At 49.3% G+C, this 18,388-nt stretch overlaps 1 protein-coding gene and 2 non-coding genes across 25 annotated transcripts in view; 1 reads left to right on the top strand and 2 right to left on the bottom strand.

Annotated features, from left to right (window-relative positions):
* The window catches only part of BCAS3 (BCAS3 microtubule associated cell migration factor), a 483,031-nt gene that overhangs the window by 21,849 nt on the left and 442,794 nt on the right, over positions 1-18,388 (bottom strand). For 14 of the 23 annotated variants that reach the window (XM_014552809.2, XM_032498341.1, XM_032498339.1 and 11 more), the window contains one exon: positions 1,254-1,421. In XM_014552809.2, the coding sequence (XP_014408295.2) occupies positions 1,254-1,421 (168 nt within the window). Of the gene's footprint in view, positions 1-1,247; positions 1,422-18,388 lie in introns of those variants that run through there. The other 9 variants (XM_032498340.1, XM_032498338.1, XM_032498348.1 and 6 more) reach the window with 2 other exon arrangements.
* On the bottom strand, positions 3,231-3,304 carry TRNAV-CAC. The gene has a single exon. It is a non-coding gene; the product is annotated as a tRNA-Val (tRNA).
* On the top strand, positions 8,701-8,807 carry LOC116656938. The gene has a single exon (XR_004311941.1). It is a non-coding gene; the product is annotated as a U6 spliceosomal RNA (small nuclear RNA).

The following is an 18,388-nucleotide window of genomic DNA, read 5'->3' as shown; positions in this document are numbered from 1 at the left end:
ATCTCTAGCCAACTCCTCCTCTCCCTCTCGCATCCATTCTGTTCCTTTGCCAATTATCACACAAGCACCGTGGGCAGGCACAAAGCTAGGGCTGGGGATATAGAGATGAGGACAATCTGTCTCTATCCTCTTAGTGCAGGAACAGAGGAACTGAACGGGATAGGGAAGAAGAGAGGGAAAAGCTTAAGGGCTAAACCCAAATATCTAAAAGACCCCAAGGATCTGCAGGGAATTGGGACCATGTGATAACGTCAGGCATTTCCAGCCCTGCCAAAAATGCTTCGACTCTAAGTGGTGCTGGTCCTGATTCCTGCCCCAGGGTTGTTGAAAGTTTCTCCTCCCTGGATCCTGTCTCCAGGTAGACACCTGGAACAGGGATGGAGAAGTTCACGAGAAAGAATCATAGTCTTGTGAGGATTCAGGCAGGCAAGAGTGGGAGAGCCTGCAGCCAGGATCTGGTGCACCCCCCACAGAGTTCCCGCTGACCTCAGAAAACTGGGAAGAGGCCTGTGGAGCAGTCATCCTCAGGCATAAAAGCCGGACTAGAGCCATCACTAACAGTACAGATATCTGGAATACGGGGGTGCTTTGGAAAAAAGGAGAGGCAGGCTGCACTGTAATTGTGTGGAGATGGCGGGATGGTAATTGCATGCGCGCACTTGTGTGTGTACACCTGCTTGCCTGGGGCCAGGCTCACCCATCATCTAAGGATGTCCCTGACTGCTCTATGGATGCGAGAAGCCACCCCAGGCCCCAGTTGCTGGTCCCTCTCAGAGGCAAGAGTGCAAAGGCAAAAGGCAGCATAAGACAAAGTTGTCTAGGGGGTCACACCAGCCCTGCCTGCTTCCCACTTGCTCTCTCCCAGGTTGGCAGGGCTCACTGATGCTCCAGCACAGCAGAGGTGTGCTGCCTCAGCACTTGGTGCCCAAGGGCTGCTGAAAACCTTAGGGACACCAAGGTGTCCCTTCCCTGGGAGAAGGTGTCCTTCTGGAAACCACTTATACAACACAGTTGTGTAACCACAGCATTTCTGTATGCACTGTTCCATGTAGGAGGGGTCAGTTCCCCTGGGAACTCCCTTCCACACTGGGCTTCCCAATACCAGAAGCTTCCAGCATGATGGCAATCAGAGTGGTAATTAAAAAAAAAACAAACAGTTAAAACAAACATACAGCCTCTCCCGCCAGAGAAGCTCCACACCAACAGTTGCCAGTCACTACCAAGTCAGGCTAGAAGCGTGAGGCTACCTGTACCTGTCCCGGATCCCACAACATCCCGGCTCGGTGACTCGGCCATGGCATCGGCCAGCCGCTCCCGCAGGCCCTCTTCCGTGTGCTCCATGGAGGACATGTGTCGCAGCCCAAAGCCCTCGGGCCAGCTCCCACACACCTCCAGCAGGGTCACGCTCCGGTCAAAGGTACCTGCAGCACACAGGGGACATCCGATGCTGAGTCCACCTTGCAGAGAGCAGTCGGTTCCCTATGTCTGCTCCCCACCAACTCCCCGCCCCGCCCGGGGTCCATGTCAGCTCTTCCACAGGGTGGATGAAGGAGGGGACACCGTATGCGCAGGGCAGAGCGAAACAGCTCGTGCCACTGGATCAGAGTGTGTAGACCTCCACATCCACGTCATGGGCTAGTGGTTTATTCAGCTGTTTTCAGAGGCACTACAGGGTTTCTCTGAAGTCTTCAGAGACTGCTTCAGGAACTAGGTCAAGGGCAGGGAACTTCTTTTCCAAGTTCATCCTAAACCCCTCCTTTTTTCTCTGTTTGATACAATAAGGCTTCACCCAAAGATTCATATTAAAAAGGGGTTACATACACTTAACACACAAAAGCCTTCTAAGACACTATGTCCTATCACCTATACCAAATCTCATTTTACATCTGAAGTTCAAAAAAGTTAAGTCCCAAGATCCAACAGCAAGTTTGTGGCAGACTTGGTTCAAGAACTCAGATCTTCTGACGGCTCAGTCAAGAACTATTTCTATTCTACCATGTACAGTCTCCCAGAGGCCCAAGGACATGCGCACCACTGGGGCACCATCCTGGGGATGGCAGCAATAGACGTGGGTGACAGCATCTTCAATGAAGATCTCTCCTCAATCTGGAGCTTCTCTCCAACTCCAGAAAGTACATGGAGCTCCGCTGAACGCCAAGATTAGATTTTACATGCAAGATCGCTTCAAAGACTAAATTTAAATTATTCTACTTTATTATATAGCAAGTCTTCTGTGAAAGCTTATTTCATCCACCCTCTCTTGGAAGGCGATTATCGTCATGCTCTGTTGCTTTAAGCACATACCATTTCCCCAGCGATTAGGTAACCGAATCCACTGCATTTATTGGGCTTGGTTCCTGCCAGCACCAGGAAGATGGGGGAAAAAAATGCAAATGCCAACGTTTCCCAAAGTTAAAAGTACACCAACACACACTCCTTTTATCAGGCCTCGCTTCTCCTCTTTGATCAGCCGTCAGAAACTATCTTCCCTCGGCAGTCAGGACTGGGCAGCGTCAGCGCACACTCTCTGCCAATGACAGGTGGTAATAGAGAGGGTGCGAGCCCCGGCCCCGGCAGGCGGCCCTGCCTCTGATAATGGCCAAAGCACCGAGGTGATAACCGTTAGTAAACACTCTGACAGCCGGTGACTCCATACATCAGCAAAGAGGGCCAGATAATCCCGGGCTCTCCTGACCAGACAAAAGGCCCTCGGCCGGCCTGCTGGGATTTCTATGTGTGGCAAGGGTCAGTCCTGGCTCCTGAATGTCATCAGCCAAGTTTGGCTTTGATTTATCTCTTGCCTAATTGTAGGGTAGACTCCCGGTGCTGGGGGAATGGGCAGCGTCTATAAATGCGTCTCCCCAAGAAGAGGCCCACCCTGAGAGTGGCTTGCGGGGGATCAGCTTGTCAGGTAGGGCCCAGGAACAGAGAGCTGCCTTATACCACCATCTCCCTGCATCAGGTGGGGTCAGGAGGTGGGCCCAGGGGGCCGGGCGCTGGGCAGTGCGGGTGGGGAGCTCTAAGGGGCAGCCCTCCCTGGGCCTGGGCGTTTAGTCTTGCCTCGGAGCCCACACTCAACCAGCACTGGCAACAACTCGGAGGTGCCCAGTCCCCAAGGACACAGAGGCACTGGTGACATGAGCTTAGGTTTTTCGCTTTTAAAAAAAAATTATCTATTTATCTTTTTTGGGGGGGGGTAGGTAATTAGGTTCATTCATCTATTTATTTAATGGCGGTGCTGGGGATTGAACCCAGGACCTTGTGCATGTGAGGCACACGCTCTACCACTGAGCTCTACTCTCCCCGCTCAGAGCTGAGCTTTTGATTCCCCTACCCACCCACTGAGAGATGCAAGTAAGTGCCTCCATCTCCTTTTCCCATCTCTGAAGTGGAGCTAACTCTCTGTCCGGTCTCAAAGGAGGGAAGAGACTGAGCGAGGGTCCTGCCAGTAGTCTGAGCTCTCCTCCTGAGCTGCCCCGATCCGAGTTGACTTTCCAGAGCTACAGCACCCCTGCTTCTCTGGAAGGTCTGCCTGGGAAGTCTAGGCTTAGTAATTTCCAGAAGAGAGGATTCATGATAAAACGTGCGCACGTTTCCTCCCCGCGTGCTCAGGGCCAGGGCGGCAGCTTTGTCTGTGGACAGGGATGTCTCAGAGCCTGGGGAAGGGAAGGAAATGATCTTTCCTTTCCTTGCTTCACGAGAGCAGGAGGCTGCCTCCAGAAAGGTGCTCAGCCAGGTTTATACATCCTGTGTTTAGGGGTCAGGGCAGGTAAGCTGATCTCAGGGCCACAGTGGGTATCAGAAGGAAAATCAGAAGGAAAACAAAACACTCCAGCAAGATGTTAAAGCAAGAGGGTGTAGGTAAGAGGCCTGGTCCACGAGAGATGATAAAGTCCAGAGGAATGCATCATATTTTAAGGGACAAGCGACAGTGTATGGAAGAAAAGGATCACGGGCTAGTGTTATAGGGGAGAAAGGAAACAGAAATAGAGGCTCCGACACATTAGCTGCACGTGTGTTCGCTCTGAGCAAGCTCTTTACCGTTCTGAGTCTCCGATTCCTCAGCCGTACAAACAGAAAAACAACACAGTCTTATAGGGGTGTTGTGAGGATGGCCTGAGATAAATTAAAAGCAGCTGGCACCCAGGGCGTGCCTGGCGCATAAGGACCGTGCCCGTGTACACGTTAAGAATAACAAATGTGTAGAGCTTTATACCACTTGAAGCATCGTCATAAACTTTGACTATCACAATGGTCCTGAGAGGCCCAGAGGGACCAACTGCAATTCATGGGAGAGGAGCTGGAAGCTCAGAGAGATTAAGTGGCATGCTCAGAGTCTCTCAGTGACAGATCTGGAACACAGGCTCCTAGTTCTTAGCTTGGAGCTCATCCCCTCAGCTCTCACGCTGCCTCCCTCAGCTGCACCCGCAGCGGAGAACCGTTCCGGGGAGAAGTCACCTCTGTCCTTCCTAACTGGTTCTGAGAACTCCTGTCACCTTCCACCACCGCCTTTCCAAAGTCTTCCCCACTCCCCCACCAGCCCAAGTTTCCTAGAGTTTCTTGGGAACGCTGATGAGCCATGCTGTCTGTTGGTGGCACACAGGAGAGAAAAAGGGTGATAGAAGGTCTAGTCTGTTCTCCCTTAGTGTGGGCACCGCAAGAACGTTGTGGGTAGGAGAGTGGGGATATGAAAGGTGCTCAGAAAAGGAACATTCGATTGTTTCTAGTGTCCTGAGAGGTCCCAGAGGAGATACAATCAGTGGTCCAGCTCCTAGTGCTTCAAGGAGTCCCAGCAGAGGCTTGGCAATGCCCCCGTCCCATCCTGCCCTTCCAGCCCCACCAGGACAGACGAGGACAGACGAGGGCAGCCTAGGTGCACACGGGCTCTCCTGGTCCCGGCGTGAGAGCATGGCTGCAGGTGTGTGTGTGTCAGCAGGGGCTGGGGTTAGAGGCCAAGCCCCTGGAGAGTGAGGTCACCTCTGGGCTCTGAGGCAAACTGCACATCTTGTCAGCATGGTCGGCACGGCTATCATTCATCTGGCCAGCCCAGAGACACTCCGTCAGATGGGCTGGCCCTCTGAGCCCCATTACGGGGGAAAGGGTCACTTTCAAGGGGGAGAAGACACTTACGGCAGGCTGTTTGCAAAGACGAAATATATGTACTTAGCTACAACGATCTTTTGCTGAAGCAATGCTCCACTGTTTACCCAGCCCTCTCACGTTTATTATTTAACTCCCACATTCATCAAATATTGATTACTGTCCACTGTGATATGAGTCAAGCACTGTGCTAAGGGGTAGGGATACAAAGTGAGCCAAAAAAAAAAAATGCTCATGGCTCTTCCAAAACTCTGGGAAGCAGCAATTATCACCATTTTTTATTACAGATTCATATTATACTGAGACTGAGAGAAGTGAGGCAACTTCAGGTCACTGGTTCTAAGTGTAACAGTCTTCCCCTGATGCCTCCTGGGAACCTCTTCCTTCAGGGCCGCCTACCACCCTGCGATTCTCCGAATATATTTTCTAAGATGCAGTTCAAGTCTCATTTGCTCAATGAAATCTTGAGTGACTAAGTTAGAGTGAGCACTCGTCCACAGTCTGACTGTACAAAAGGTTCTTTACCTTTTGGGGTGAAGCTGATGAAAGCTATAAACTTACCCCTCAAAATGTGTCTGCCTACATTAAATGATGGAAGCCATTTCAGGGTGTTGATGGATGCCTCCGAAGCCCATCCCTGGATCCCAGGTTAACTAGATCGGTCCCCTGTGTTCTTCCCGCACTGCCTTATATTATTCTCATGATCTGCTCTTCAACCTGGTTTAGAAGCTCCTTGAGGGCGTGGATTCCTCCATAACCCATAAGTCTGTAATAAGCACTGGACTTGGTGCATTGCGATTGCTTAAAACATGTTTATTGACTGCTTATGATCATTGAGAAATTTGACAGTCACTCTGGAGTCAACACCCTTTTGCGGGGGAGGGTTCCCAGAGCCTAAATATGTGGGGCCAGGATTGGGAGGAAAGAGATTGCGCTAGGCAGGAGAAGGAGCTAAAATTAAATGAGAGGAAGGAAGAAGATTGTAAGTGAGCAGGAAACCGTGTCACAGTATCACCCTCCTGCTGTCTGTGCACTGATTTTAGCATTGAGATTCTGGGAACTGGAAGAACCAAAACAACCTGCCTTGAATGGCACCGAGAGCCAGCCTCATCCAGGTGAGTGTCCCAAATCCTGCTTCCTGGCTTGGCATCCAGCTTTACCCTCTCCCCAGAGGAGAAATGGGTCAGGTTCTTGGGTTTCACAAACCCATTAGAGGCATGCCGTGACAGCTGGTGAGCCAGCCAGCTCGAGGGGAGGCTAGGGGACACGTGCTCTGTCTTTTGTACACCACTGTCGAGGGGCACGGGAGCCCAGGGGGCGGAGGCGGCCCAGGGGAGGTGGGATGGTCCCCTGAGCTGATAGTGTCTAATCACATCCTCGCTATTCACGAGACTGTGGCTCAGCCCCCGCTTTGCATCTATTACTGTCAGCCCAGGGTTTGGACTTTGATGGGAGCCTGTTGATCAGATTTCCAGCCACCAGGGAGGTCAGGTACCAAGTGCAAAACTTGTCATTAAACAATGCTCTTCGGGACATAAGCCCTTCTGGGTGAGAGTGCGTGATGACAATGACATCGATGATAACTAAGGAACGGCCGTTGGAGAGTCTCCTTGCCTGCTGTCCAAGCTGGCTCACCAAACCCAGCTCGAGACTGGCGCTGTGGGGGACCTCCTTTCTCTACAATCCTTTAGGGTGGTTCCCAAAATAACCATAACCCCACATCCACAGACGTAGCACAGAGCAAAGGGGCCTAGACCCCAGCAACCTTTTGTGACTCATCTAATGCTCACCAGTCTTGTGGCCGTGTGCCATGTTTGTTCCATATTCATCCATTTGGCTTTAGGCATTTAGACTTTGGGGTTAGGTCATTTTTTTCCACTTTTTTTTTTTTTTAAATGGAGGTGCTGGGGATTGAACCCAGGACCTCATGCATGCTAAACACGTGCTTTCCCACTGAGCTATACTCCCCACCCCTTGGGGTTAGTTCATTTTTAAAGGATCTACTGCTCCAGTTCAGAAGTGAAGTTAGCGAGAGAAAGGAAAGGGAACAGCAAAGTAGAGAAACTCCTCAGCTAACGCTGGCCAGCCAGGAGGTGCTGGACAGCCAGATGTGGGGATGTCGTGCACATCTGTCCTCACAGGCCGCTAGTGGGAAGGGATTACTCATTGTTCATCAGAGGCCCATGCGCAGACTGCCATGTGTGGCCAACGTGCCAAAAGCACCTGAGCCAGGGAAGAGGAGTTCAACAGTAATTGAGACACCAAGAATTTCTTTGCAACTTAAAATAGTCACGGCTGAGTAATATACCATCGTACATATACAAAAACCACATCTTCTTTGTCTGTCGATGGCCATTTAGGTTTCTTCTGTGTCTTGGCTGTGGTGAATTGTGCTGCTATGAACATTGGGGTGCACGTATCTTTTCGAATTAGAGTTTTCATCTTTTCTGGATGTGTGCCCAGGAGTGGGATTGCTGGAGCAAATGGTAACTCTATTTTCAGTTAATATGGACATTTGCAGCCACATGGATGGACATAGGGATTATCATACCAAATGAAGTCAGGCAGGCAGAGAAGGACAAATACCATATGATATCACTCATATGTGGAATAAAAAAAATACAAACAAACTGATTTAAAAAACAGAAACAGACTCACAGACATAGAAAACAAACTTATGGTTACCAAAGGGGAAGGGAAGGGATAAATTAGGAGTATGGGATTAACAGATATACACCACTATACACAAAATAGATAAAAAAACAAGGTTTTACTGTATGGCACATGGAACTATATTCAAAATCTTATAATAACCTAAATGGAAAAGAATCTGAAGTTACATGCCTGAAAATAACACAATATTGTAAGTCAACTATAGTTTAATAAATTTAAAAAATAGTCTAAAAAAGCCATTAAAAAAGAGCAGTCATTTTGACATCTACATTCACAATTGCAATATACGATCGCAACTCATACTTCAAAGCTTAGAATGTAGGTTATAAATCCAGACATCTAGGTTATCAGTGGAATTCTCTTGTTAACTTTTCTAGTTACTCTAGGTCTTAATTTCCCCACTTATCACATGGGGAATAAAAGAGTGAGTCTCATTTAAGGGGTTCACGAATAGTTGCAACGTAATTAACAATAACGTGCTAACAGAGTAACAGTGAGATGGTGTTTGAGGTTCCCAGGGCAAAGGGAGCCACATTTCATTTTCATCATCAAGCAGCCACCCTGTAAGGGAGTCTCGGGTAGAAAGGGCAAGGAAGGATTCTCCCATAGGGACTCTGGAGGGAGCGTGGTCCTCCTGACACCTTGATTTCTGGCCTCCAGAAATATAAGAGAATAAATTTCTGTTGTTTTAAGTCAGCACGTTTGTGGGAATTTGTGACGGCTGTCCTAGGAAAAGAGTACACCTGTAAACAGGGGAATGAACTTTTGCCTTCTAGGGCTGTTGTAAGCCTCTGATTGGATAGTACATGAAAGAGTGACATGTAAGACTGCCCAGGGCCACTCCAACCTAGACAGCCACCCCGGGCTCTGTAAGCGGCTCTTCTTAGGAGCAGTGGGATTCTGTGAAAGGCTTAGAAAGGGTCTGGGGTGCTCACTTCGGCAGTACATATACTAAAATTGGAACAATACAGAGAAGATTAGCGTAGCCCCTGAGCACGGATGACATGCAAATTCATGAAGTGCTCCATATTTTTTATGGTTACTGGGGGGAAGAGGGTGGGAAGGGATAAATTTGGGAGTTCAAGATTTGCAAATATTAACTACTATATATAAACATAGATAGGAAACAAATTTCTTCTGTATAGCACAGGAACTATATTCAATATCTTGTAATATAACTTTTAATGAAAAATAATATGAAAATGAATATATATATATGTATATGCATGACTGGGACATTATGCTGTACATCAGAAATGGATGCACTGTAACTGACTATACTTCAATTAAAAAAAAAAAAAAGAAAGAAAGGGACTGGGGACACCTCTAGGCCAGAAGACAAGTGGCTCAAGGAGGATGCTGGATGGGAAACAGGCACATCAGCTCCTAGTCTGGGTAACTCCCTCATGACAGCTGAGTGGCTCTGTGTCCTTACACAGCAAGAGCCTTTGATGGGGAGGCATGGCATCTAAGCGGGTATATGTCCCCCGCTTCCCTGAGGATGACTGCAGGGGGCACAGGAGAGCAGGGGAGGTGGCCTCTTAGCTCTGAGGTCAGGTGCCTCACATCCCCTGATCTCCCCACAGCAAAAATGCAGATAGGACGTTTCTGCCCTCTAAGTTCTTCAATGAGTAAGCAGAATCATACTCGACCCAGGTAAGGATGAATTAAGATTGACTGTTGCTAACGGGAATATTACTGGTGTAAACTGTCTAAAGGGCAGTTTGGCAATATGTATAAAGAGCCTTTTAAAAACGTGCCCAACTACTGACCTAGGGTGCTACTTCCAGAAATCTAACCTAAGGAAACAATCTAAGATGCCAACAAACTTCATGCATAAAGATGCACATTGCCACTTAATACAGCCTTACCATAGGGTATTTGTTAAGTAAATTATACTTCATTGTGGCAGTAGAATATTAGGCAGTCATGAAAAATGATGTTGGTAACAAGAGAAATTCTTTAAGAGATGATGTTAAATTATTTGAGATTAACACATGCACATTACTATGTATAAAACAGATAAACAACAAGGACCTACTGTACAGCACAGGGAACTATATTCAGTATAGTTGTAATAACCTATAATGGAAAAGAATCTGAAAAAGAATATATATATATATATTCTGGATATATATATATATATATATATATATATTCTGAATCACTGAATCACTTTACCCTACAAATAAAACATTGTGAATCAATGATACTTCAATGAAAAAAAAAGTGAAACAAAATTGCGTAGTTAGTATTATTGAACAATGTAAAGAAAGCATTAAAAAAAACATTTTAAACAATTCATGACAAAATGTTGTTATTAACCATGGTTGCCTCTGGGCTGTTGGGTTATATGGAACTCTGCTGTTACTTTAAACCTTTCTGTAGGTTTCTCATAATTTTTGCAATCAGCGTAAAACAAATCAACAAACGCTAAGAAAAAGCTGAGAGAGAAAGAAACGTCTTCTGTAGAAGGACTCGTGTTGGGGCCGGGACAGGGTGCCTGGGAGACGCATTTGAGGGGAGGGCCTGCCATTGCTGAGTTGGTCCCCCTGTCAAGCCCTGTGCTTGACTCAGCTGGGGCAGGTGAGTACTTGACTTTTCTTCCAGTGGCCATGGCTGTCCGCACGCAATGTTGACCCATCCCTGTGTACAGCTGGCATATTTATTTTTCATTCGTTATCAGGAATGTGCACCAACTTGTGTGTGAAAAATGGCAGAAACAATTCCACCTCTGTACAAATTTCATACATCAGATCAGAAAGGCCCAGAAGAGCAACTCAAGTTTTACATCAAGTCCCTTTACCTGTCACCTTTGTCCCCACCCTGCCCCGCCCCCACACTCCCACTATCCTGTGGGATAAATAGGACATAGATTCCTAGGAGACACCCTTTCATGGCTGTCAGGGAAGGTCTGAGTCCCTCACACATCACCAGGAGGTCACTGAACCAGGGCCCTGCCTCTCGCCTGGGAGCCCAAGAATTCAGTCATCACTGCAGATCCCAGGAAGGAAAATTTCCACAGGGTCAACACTCAGACCAGACCTGGAGGTGCCTCAAGCAGGAGAGCTTTCCAGGTCAGGCTGACTCTGGTATTTCCCTGGCAGGATCCCAGAGAACCTTTCCTCCTCTGCTTTAAACGTGACACAGTCAAGATTTCTCCCTCTGTAAATAGGAAGAGAAGACTCATTCTGCAGCTAGACTGCAATGAATGTATTCCCTCTAGTATGCTTTGCCTGCTTCTGAGGATGGAGAGGAAATTTACACAGCCAGAGGATTCCCACGGAGAGGTTCAGAACACACTGCAAGACAAACAGCCTGCTCAGAAACGTAACAACTCCTTGAATGGAAAAACTTTGTGGAACTGTATCTCTCAGGACAAGCAAGCCCACAAACTGGGTTTTCCAGAACAGTCTCAATTCCAAATAATGAGTTCTGTGATCAGATATCAGGAAAGACAAGAGAACGAACATTTGTTGAGTGTCTATTTTGAGCCAGGCACAGCCACCTCATGTCTAGGAGGTTGGTGCTAATATTCCCATTTTACAGATCAAGCAACTGAGGTAGAGAGAAGTAAAAATTGTGCTCAGGATGACAATATCCAGGGTACAGTCAGATTTTGATTCTAGGTTCTTCTGCCTCCAAAGCGGGATTTCAGTGCTCCGCAAGTAAGTCAGATTTGAGGCTCTCGACGTAGGAGAACTTCGAAGCCTGAAACCTCAGGCTAAGACAGCCTCCATTTTTATTAATTAAAGAGGATGTTTCAAAACCATCAGCTTTATCACAACTGGATTTCAGATGCGAAACTCAATACGCCCACAGACAAGCATGGCTTGTCCTTCTGGGTTATTTTTGACCGTCCCTGAGGATCTGCATCTCCTCAGACGAGACCTCTCTGCTTCCCGGGCTGGCTGAGATGAACGGAGGCCCAACTCTGCAGGCCTGGGCCCCTGCTGGCCTCCGGAGTTTTCAAAGGCCAGAGCGGGGTGGGTGGGCAAAGTGGCCCCTGCTAAGCCCCCAGGGCAGTGGCTGTGGGCAGAGGAAGAGAGGGACCCACCCTGTGCTGAAGGAGGGTCCTGGAATGTGCCTGGCTGGTTTGATACCCTGCCCATTTTTGGTTTTCTTATTCTGGTAGTCACCTAAGTATGTGGCCTTGAAAATGGGGCCCCAGCTTGGGCAACAGGCATTTCCATTTGTAACGTGTGGTCAGCCTTCTACCTATCTCTGCCATCAAAACCCATCGGCTCTCACTCCAGGGGGCAAACCTGAGCCAGATTTTCAGCCGCAGGCATCTTGGGATGAAGGTCTGGCCCTGGCCTGCTAGCCTGACTTGGGGTCCATTACATAACAGGGTCTCTACTTTCCAGGCCCATCTAACGAAGCTGTTCAGCAAAGACTTGGCCTCAGGGCCTGAGAAGAGCAAGATGAGAACCAGCCGTGTTTGGACACCCACTGGGGCTGGGGCAGTGGGGGCGATCGGGGATGGTTTCCACCAGGCGTGGAGGACTCAGGTGGCTGGACAATCCACAGTGCAGGAGGGGGTGTCTGAGCACAAACACCAAAGCAGGGGTGTTGCTCATGGCGGAGCAGAGTCACCTCCGCTGAAGCAGGAGGTCTCTTCTGAAGAAGACCATACCTCACGTAACGTCACGTCATCACTGCTGACTTTCACCCAATTATTTCATTTTGATTCAAGGATCATAGAAATTTGTACCGTCGGCAGGACAGACACTGTCGACTCCATTTTATAGATGAGGATCCTGAGGTTCAGGGTGAGTCTGAGACCTGCCTCAGTCACCCGAGTTCCTTGCCTCACAGGGGAGTTGTGGGACCATCTGTGACGGTCCTCAGTGAACAAAGCAACACACTTAAGAGCGATCAGCGTAGCTGCCGGTGGCGGGCGCAGAAGTGGGCTGGTGGGGAGGACTGGTCATCTCTTCTTGCCGAAAGCTCAGCTAGGGCTGTGCTCAGGCCCCTTGTCCTACAGGGACTTCCCTGACTTTTGGCCTCATTTCCTGGTCCGGCAGCCCCACGGGGTGGGTGGGGGTGAGGCTCAGCTCAGTATCACTTGAATTGATCGCACAAGGTGTGTTTGAGGCTTGCCCCACGCCTGAAACTCTCGGGGGCCCGGGAACTGTCATTTCCTGCCTTGACATGTCCAGGTATTTGTTTATGCCTGGCTGGCGACACTGACTCAGCAGCCCAGGCAGGGCAACCGGGGAGGATGTAGGGGAAAGTTGAGATGCTGCAGGAACACACGGGGGGCGGCGGGGAGCAATGAGGCGGAGAAATCTTCGCAATGACAATAATCCCTTACACTTTCCAAGGTGCTTTCACAGGCGCTTCCCCCTCTTCATCCTCACAACACCCCTGGGGAGCACGGCGAGGCTCAGGGAGTTAAGGGGGGGCAGAGCGTCGACTGGGGAACCCCATCCTGTGCTCTCCACCTTCACTACTCAAAGTGTGGGCCACCGGCCGGCAGCAGTGGCGGGAAGCCTGTTAGAATCGTAGCCCCTCAGGCCCCACCCGAGATGAATAAATCAGAATCTGCCTTCATATCAGATCCCAGAGGATCTGTGTGTGGGACACCGCTGGAGAGTCCTGCCTACACCGCAACCCCCTCACCCTGTCCTGTCCCCCGAAACACAATTAGGGTATATCTGGTTGTATCTACTCATTTCAAGATGAGGAAATTGAGGCCCAGGGAGGGGATGGGTCCTGGTCCCTGATGGGAGAAGAAGCAGACAGAGCCCTGGTTTTGCAAATCAGTCCTAGGTCCACGATATCCAGCTGACATTCAACCTCTATTAAAGCAAACAGAGACGTTCGTACCTCGTGTTAAGCCTAGGAGCTGAGTGGGAGAGTGTGTGTGCATGTGTGTGTGTGTGTGAGTGTGTGTCGGTGGGGGTGGGCAATGTTTGGGCCGTCTCTGCCCTTTCCCCTCTGGCCTTCCTGCCTATAGGAGAGGGCTGGGAACACTTGCTTGCCAATGAAGGAGACCCCTGCTTGGGCCTTGTAAACTGCCCACTGCAGTAGTAAGTACGAAAATGCCCCCAAACTGTGTGAATCTGGTTGCGATTTCCCCTCCACTCATTGGTCGCACCGTGTGCCAAGTCTGGCGCCTGTGGGTAAAGTGATTCTTATGCCGAGACTGGGGCTTGGGGCCAGGGCCCCCCTCCTTTCCCTCCACTTCTACTCCACTGGGGCCAATCAGGATGTTATTCATTTCCCGAGTTGAGAAGCAAGTTCAAAAAGGCCAGTAGAGCCTCCTCTACCCCTTCCTTGTGTAAGTGATGCCAGTCCCCCTCCCCCCGCCCCGTGAGGAGGAAGCCACAGGGTTTGTTTCTGCTACACTCACGCAAGGAGCAGGTTTACAGCGTCAGCCCCGAACGAGCGTGTTTGCGTGTGCGCTGAAACCTCTCTCTTTATCTTTGGACCTAGGGTGCACAGTGAATTAGAGGAAGAGCAGAGTCAATCCATACGGAGAGTAATGAAAGCAAAAAAGCAAAGCCAAGGCGCCACCAGAGGCCTGGAGACCTCATGTTGCCATGTCAGGCAGACACGGGCCTGTCCTCGACCCTTGAGTTAGACCTCGCAGCGGAACGGAAAAATTAATTTCTCATTGTGCTTCCTGTGAGTTTGAGAAATGCCTTTCAGGTGGAAAAGTTACTAGAATAGCTCTCTCATATGCCTCAGGCTGTTCCCCCCAAAAAGGCAATAAATAAACACCAAGCCATCTTTCTTACAGAAACACCTACCAAACAGCTCAGTGAACTTGCAAGCTCACCCAAACCCTCCTGGGCAAGTCATTAACGAAGAGGCCTGGACAGGAGCTCTGTAATCTTGTAACGCAGGAGGTGATGCCGGGCGGGGGGTGGTCCCCCATGCCTCGGGCGAACCATCCCTCCTCCACCTCCCCCTGCCCACGGTGTCTACCTTTAAGGTCCGACAGTTGCTGGCACCCTTTGAATCTCGCTGCAATCTCTTCTCTTCATGCGGCCCCTTCGTATATTTTATTTTTAAAGCCACTGTGAAATGGGGGTGGGGTGGGGCAGAGCCTTACGGCTAGTTGCTCATAATTCTCAAAGTTATGTGAAAACTCAAATGACAAGGTCCATGATGGAACCTTCAAGACCATAATGTGTAATCTGCATGCAAAGTACCGCCGGATGGCCTTAGGTCGGTGCTCTCACCACTTCCCTCCAGCTCCTCTGAGACGCGAAGATGATGTCTAAACTGCGTGGCTTCTTGTGGTGTGGGAACGTCCACATAGCTCAGCACACGGCTCATTTCTAAACCAGGAATGTGAGGTTGCCAGGAACGTCTTTACTGCAGCTTTCATGTTGCACAAGATCCTCCACTGCCGTCCTCCAGGATCAAAAGGGCTCACCCAGAAGTTGTTCTGATGTCCCAGAGATACCAAAGAACCCAGAGCCTGCAGCACAGATCTGGCCACGTAATAGGTGCCCAATAAATGTTTACTGAATGAATGGATGAAAGAACAACCTTCGTTATCTTTTCATCTGAAGTATGTATATATCGTGGGTCTGAAAAGGGAGCTCATAAAGGCATTACTGGGCCACCCTCCTACCTCCAGGCAGTAGCATCCTTAAAGCCCTCATTCTAAAATAACTCCGAAAAGGAGTGCCCCTTAGAGGGACACTCCGGAGTGCTCTACCCAGCGGGCACCTTCCCCCTGCAGTATTTAAATAAGTTCAATTAATATTTCTATTTATCCTGGAAAGATAATTTTCCAAAGCCAATTGTTTAGGAAAGATGATTTCTCCTGACTATTCACTAATGACAGTGTTTGCATTTGAGAGATCTGTAATTTCACACAAAGGGCGCAGGCCCTCTGAATGACTTCTACAATTAGTAAATACCTTCAGTAGAGATGAAGGCCTGTTTTACAAAATTGCTCCCGTGAATAGAAGTATTAAGCAGGTGTCACAAATTTCACAGCTAGGGACAGTGAGCAGTGTTAGGTCTTAAACATATAAACGAGAGAAAGTCAGCTCCTTCCATGGCAGTAGCTATAAAATGTCTTCTTTGTCTACATATGGTGCCTCTTCCAAACTTCTTTAATAGTCAGCTTTTTAATAGATGGTAAGTTTTGTTTTTTTTTAAAATGCTGGATTACATTCAGGTCCATTATTCCACAAAGTGGAGTGGGCAATCAGGCTGTCTACACCAGAGGGCAGTGAGGGTGTTCCAGTCCAAATGCTTTCAGAGAAGTAGCGCTGGACCAATTATCTGTCTAAATGCAGGATTTCCAACGGATTCCCGAATACTCAGACAGTTGCTCAGAAACTCTCCCGTAGATCAGTGGGTCAGCATTTCCATTTCTGCACATCTGAGGAGTCCCACCAGTCACAGTGGATCATAACTGCAGGGCTTCTCCACAACCTTAGGGCAGAATCTGTCTGTGTGCAGGCTGGGAGGGTGGGGCAGTGGTGTGTGTAGTCAGGAAGAGCCCCCAGGTTATTATGGGAGAATCTCTGGTTCAGAGCATCATTCCCAGATTTCCCTAAAAGAAAAATCACCTGGGGGCTTACTGAAAAACAGACTCTCAGGTCCATCTCCAAGATGTTCTAACGCAGTGGTTCTGGGATAGGGTCTGACTCTTAACCTGGGAATATTGGGAAGCACTTCTCTAGAGCTGCCGATGCTCAAATCTAGCTTGAAGAATCACTCAAGATTGAAAAATTGTGTGACTGTCCCCCTAAGACCCCTAAGACCATGGTAGCTTGGTTATAACCATGTGGCAACCCAGATGCTGTCAAGGAGAGCTGATCGCTTTGGGACATGGCCGACTACCCCCATGCCTCCTTCGTTTCTTCCGGTCTTCCTCCTCCATCTCTGACCACCCCCCCCGCCCCGCCCCGTCTCTCCCAAGGCTTTGCTCTGCTCTTTCTGTTCCTCAAATCTTGGTGCTTCTAAGGGTTTCACCCTTAGCCCTCTTCTCTTCTCTGCAAACAGTACTTGGGTGAACTTCTCCACTCTTAAAGTCACAACCATCACGGACATGAGACTGACTTCCCAACTGTGCTTCTCACTCAGTTCCCTCCTGGCCTCCAAATCCATTTGTGTCAGACCAAACACGTTCCACAGGCACCTCCGACTCACGTCCGAAACAAATCCATTACCTTCCTGCTCCGAAACTTGGTCTCCCTTCTCTAGTCCCTAAACAAATGGCCGCACTGTCTTCTCGGTGGCCCCAGCCAGATCTCTCCTTTTCCCCATCCCATCCCCACAGCCAGCTGATTAGGAAGTCATGTGGATTTTCCCTCCTACACCCTCTCCAATCTGTCCCCTAGCCCACAGCCACCGAGCTCAGGCCCTCATCAGTTCTCACCAGGGTAATTCCAACAGTTTTATACCGGTCTTCCTGCCCCTCCATAGAGTTCTTCTTAGAAGAATCCACCAGAGTGACCTTCTCTCCCATGTATTCTGAACATCTGCCTCATCTCTCCTCCGGACAAAGCCCCATGTTCTGAGCACCACTGTCTGTCACCTGGGCCTGGCCAGCTCTCCAGATTCTGCACACCATGCCCCACCTTGGGCTTCACCCCCCAGGCCTCTGAATCTGCTGTCCCTCTGCCTGGAACGCTCGTCTTCCCTGGCTGGGTCCTATTTATCCTTTTGAAGGATATCCTCCGATCAGCTGGGGAGTCTACCATGTTCCTTCTGGGTTTGATTTAGGTCTTCCAACAGGCCCTGCGACACCCTGGGCTTCCTCTCCTGAGAGCCCCATGGTGTGGTCCGTTCCACCACAGACACTTATTGGGTGTCTATTGTGTGTCCAGCCACCGTGCTGGGTGCTGGGAATTTTGGTATAAGCAATAGCCTGCAAAAAAGAGAAGTAAAGGCTTTTCTGGTCTGTCTTCTCGCTGGATGGCAAGTTTCCTGGAGGGCAGCATTTGTGGGCAGCCGCTTCTTAGACAGGACAGCGCCTCTGTTCCTGGTGGCCAGCAGGGAGGGAAGGAGGGAGGGAATAAAACTGAGGTTGTTTAACCTGGAGAAGAGGGTCCGAGAGCTGCGATTCTAGCACTCAAACACGTGGAGAGCAATGTTACAGAAGAGGGAATAGATCTGTGTGTGGGTGGGTGTGACCCCAGGAGGCAAAAAAGGACCTAGAGGGAGAAGACAGCACGCTGGAGTGTTTCAGACGGATGCAAGAAGGGGCACCAACCGACACAACAAGCTGCCCCTGCAGCCAACTCATCTCCAGCCCGAGCTCCTCTGAGAAGCCTTCCTGGGGACACGTGGGCGGGGCACGGTCCCTCTGCTGCAACCCCACGGCACGCGCACACCCTCTAACGTGGCGTGTATGGGCCTGAGGTCCAGCGATCTGTTTCCATGTCTTCCCCTGAACTTAGCCCTGGGAGCGTTTTGTCCAATTTTTGTATTCACAGAGCCCGACAGACGCGGGATGGGAAATGGTGAAAGGCTCAGCTCTAGGGCCCTTGTTTAGTCGTGTAATGTACAATCTTGGGCAAATGAGTTACCTCTCCTGGTTCAATTTATCCATCTATTAAGTGGGAATAAAGAAAAAGAGTAAGGCTTAAACAAACGTGCCTGATACACAATAAATATTTAAAGGGCCTACTGTCCC

The sequence above is a fragment of the Camelus ferus genome, chromosome 16 (genome assembly GCF_009834535.1).
Source record: "Camelus ferus isolate YT-003-E chromosome 16, BCGSAC_Cfer_1.0, whole genome shotgun sequence".
NCBI classification, from domain to species: Eukaryota; Metazoa; Chordata; class Mammalia; order Artiodactyla; family Camelidae; genus Camelus; species Camelus ferus.
This window is presented reverse-complemented; position numbering and strand designations above follow the sequence as displayed.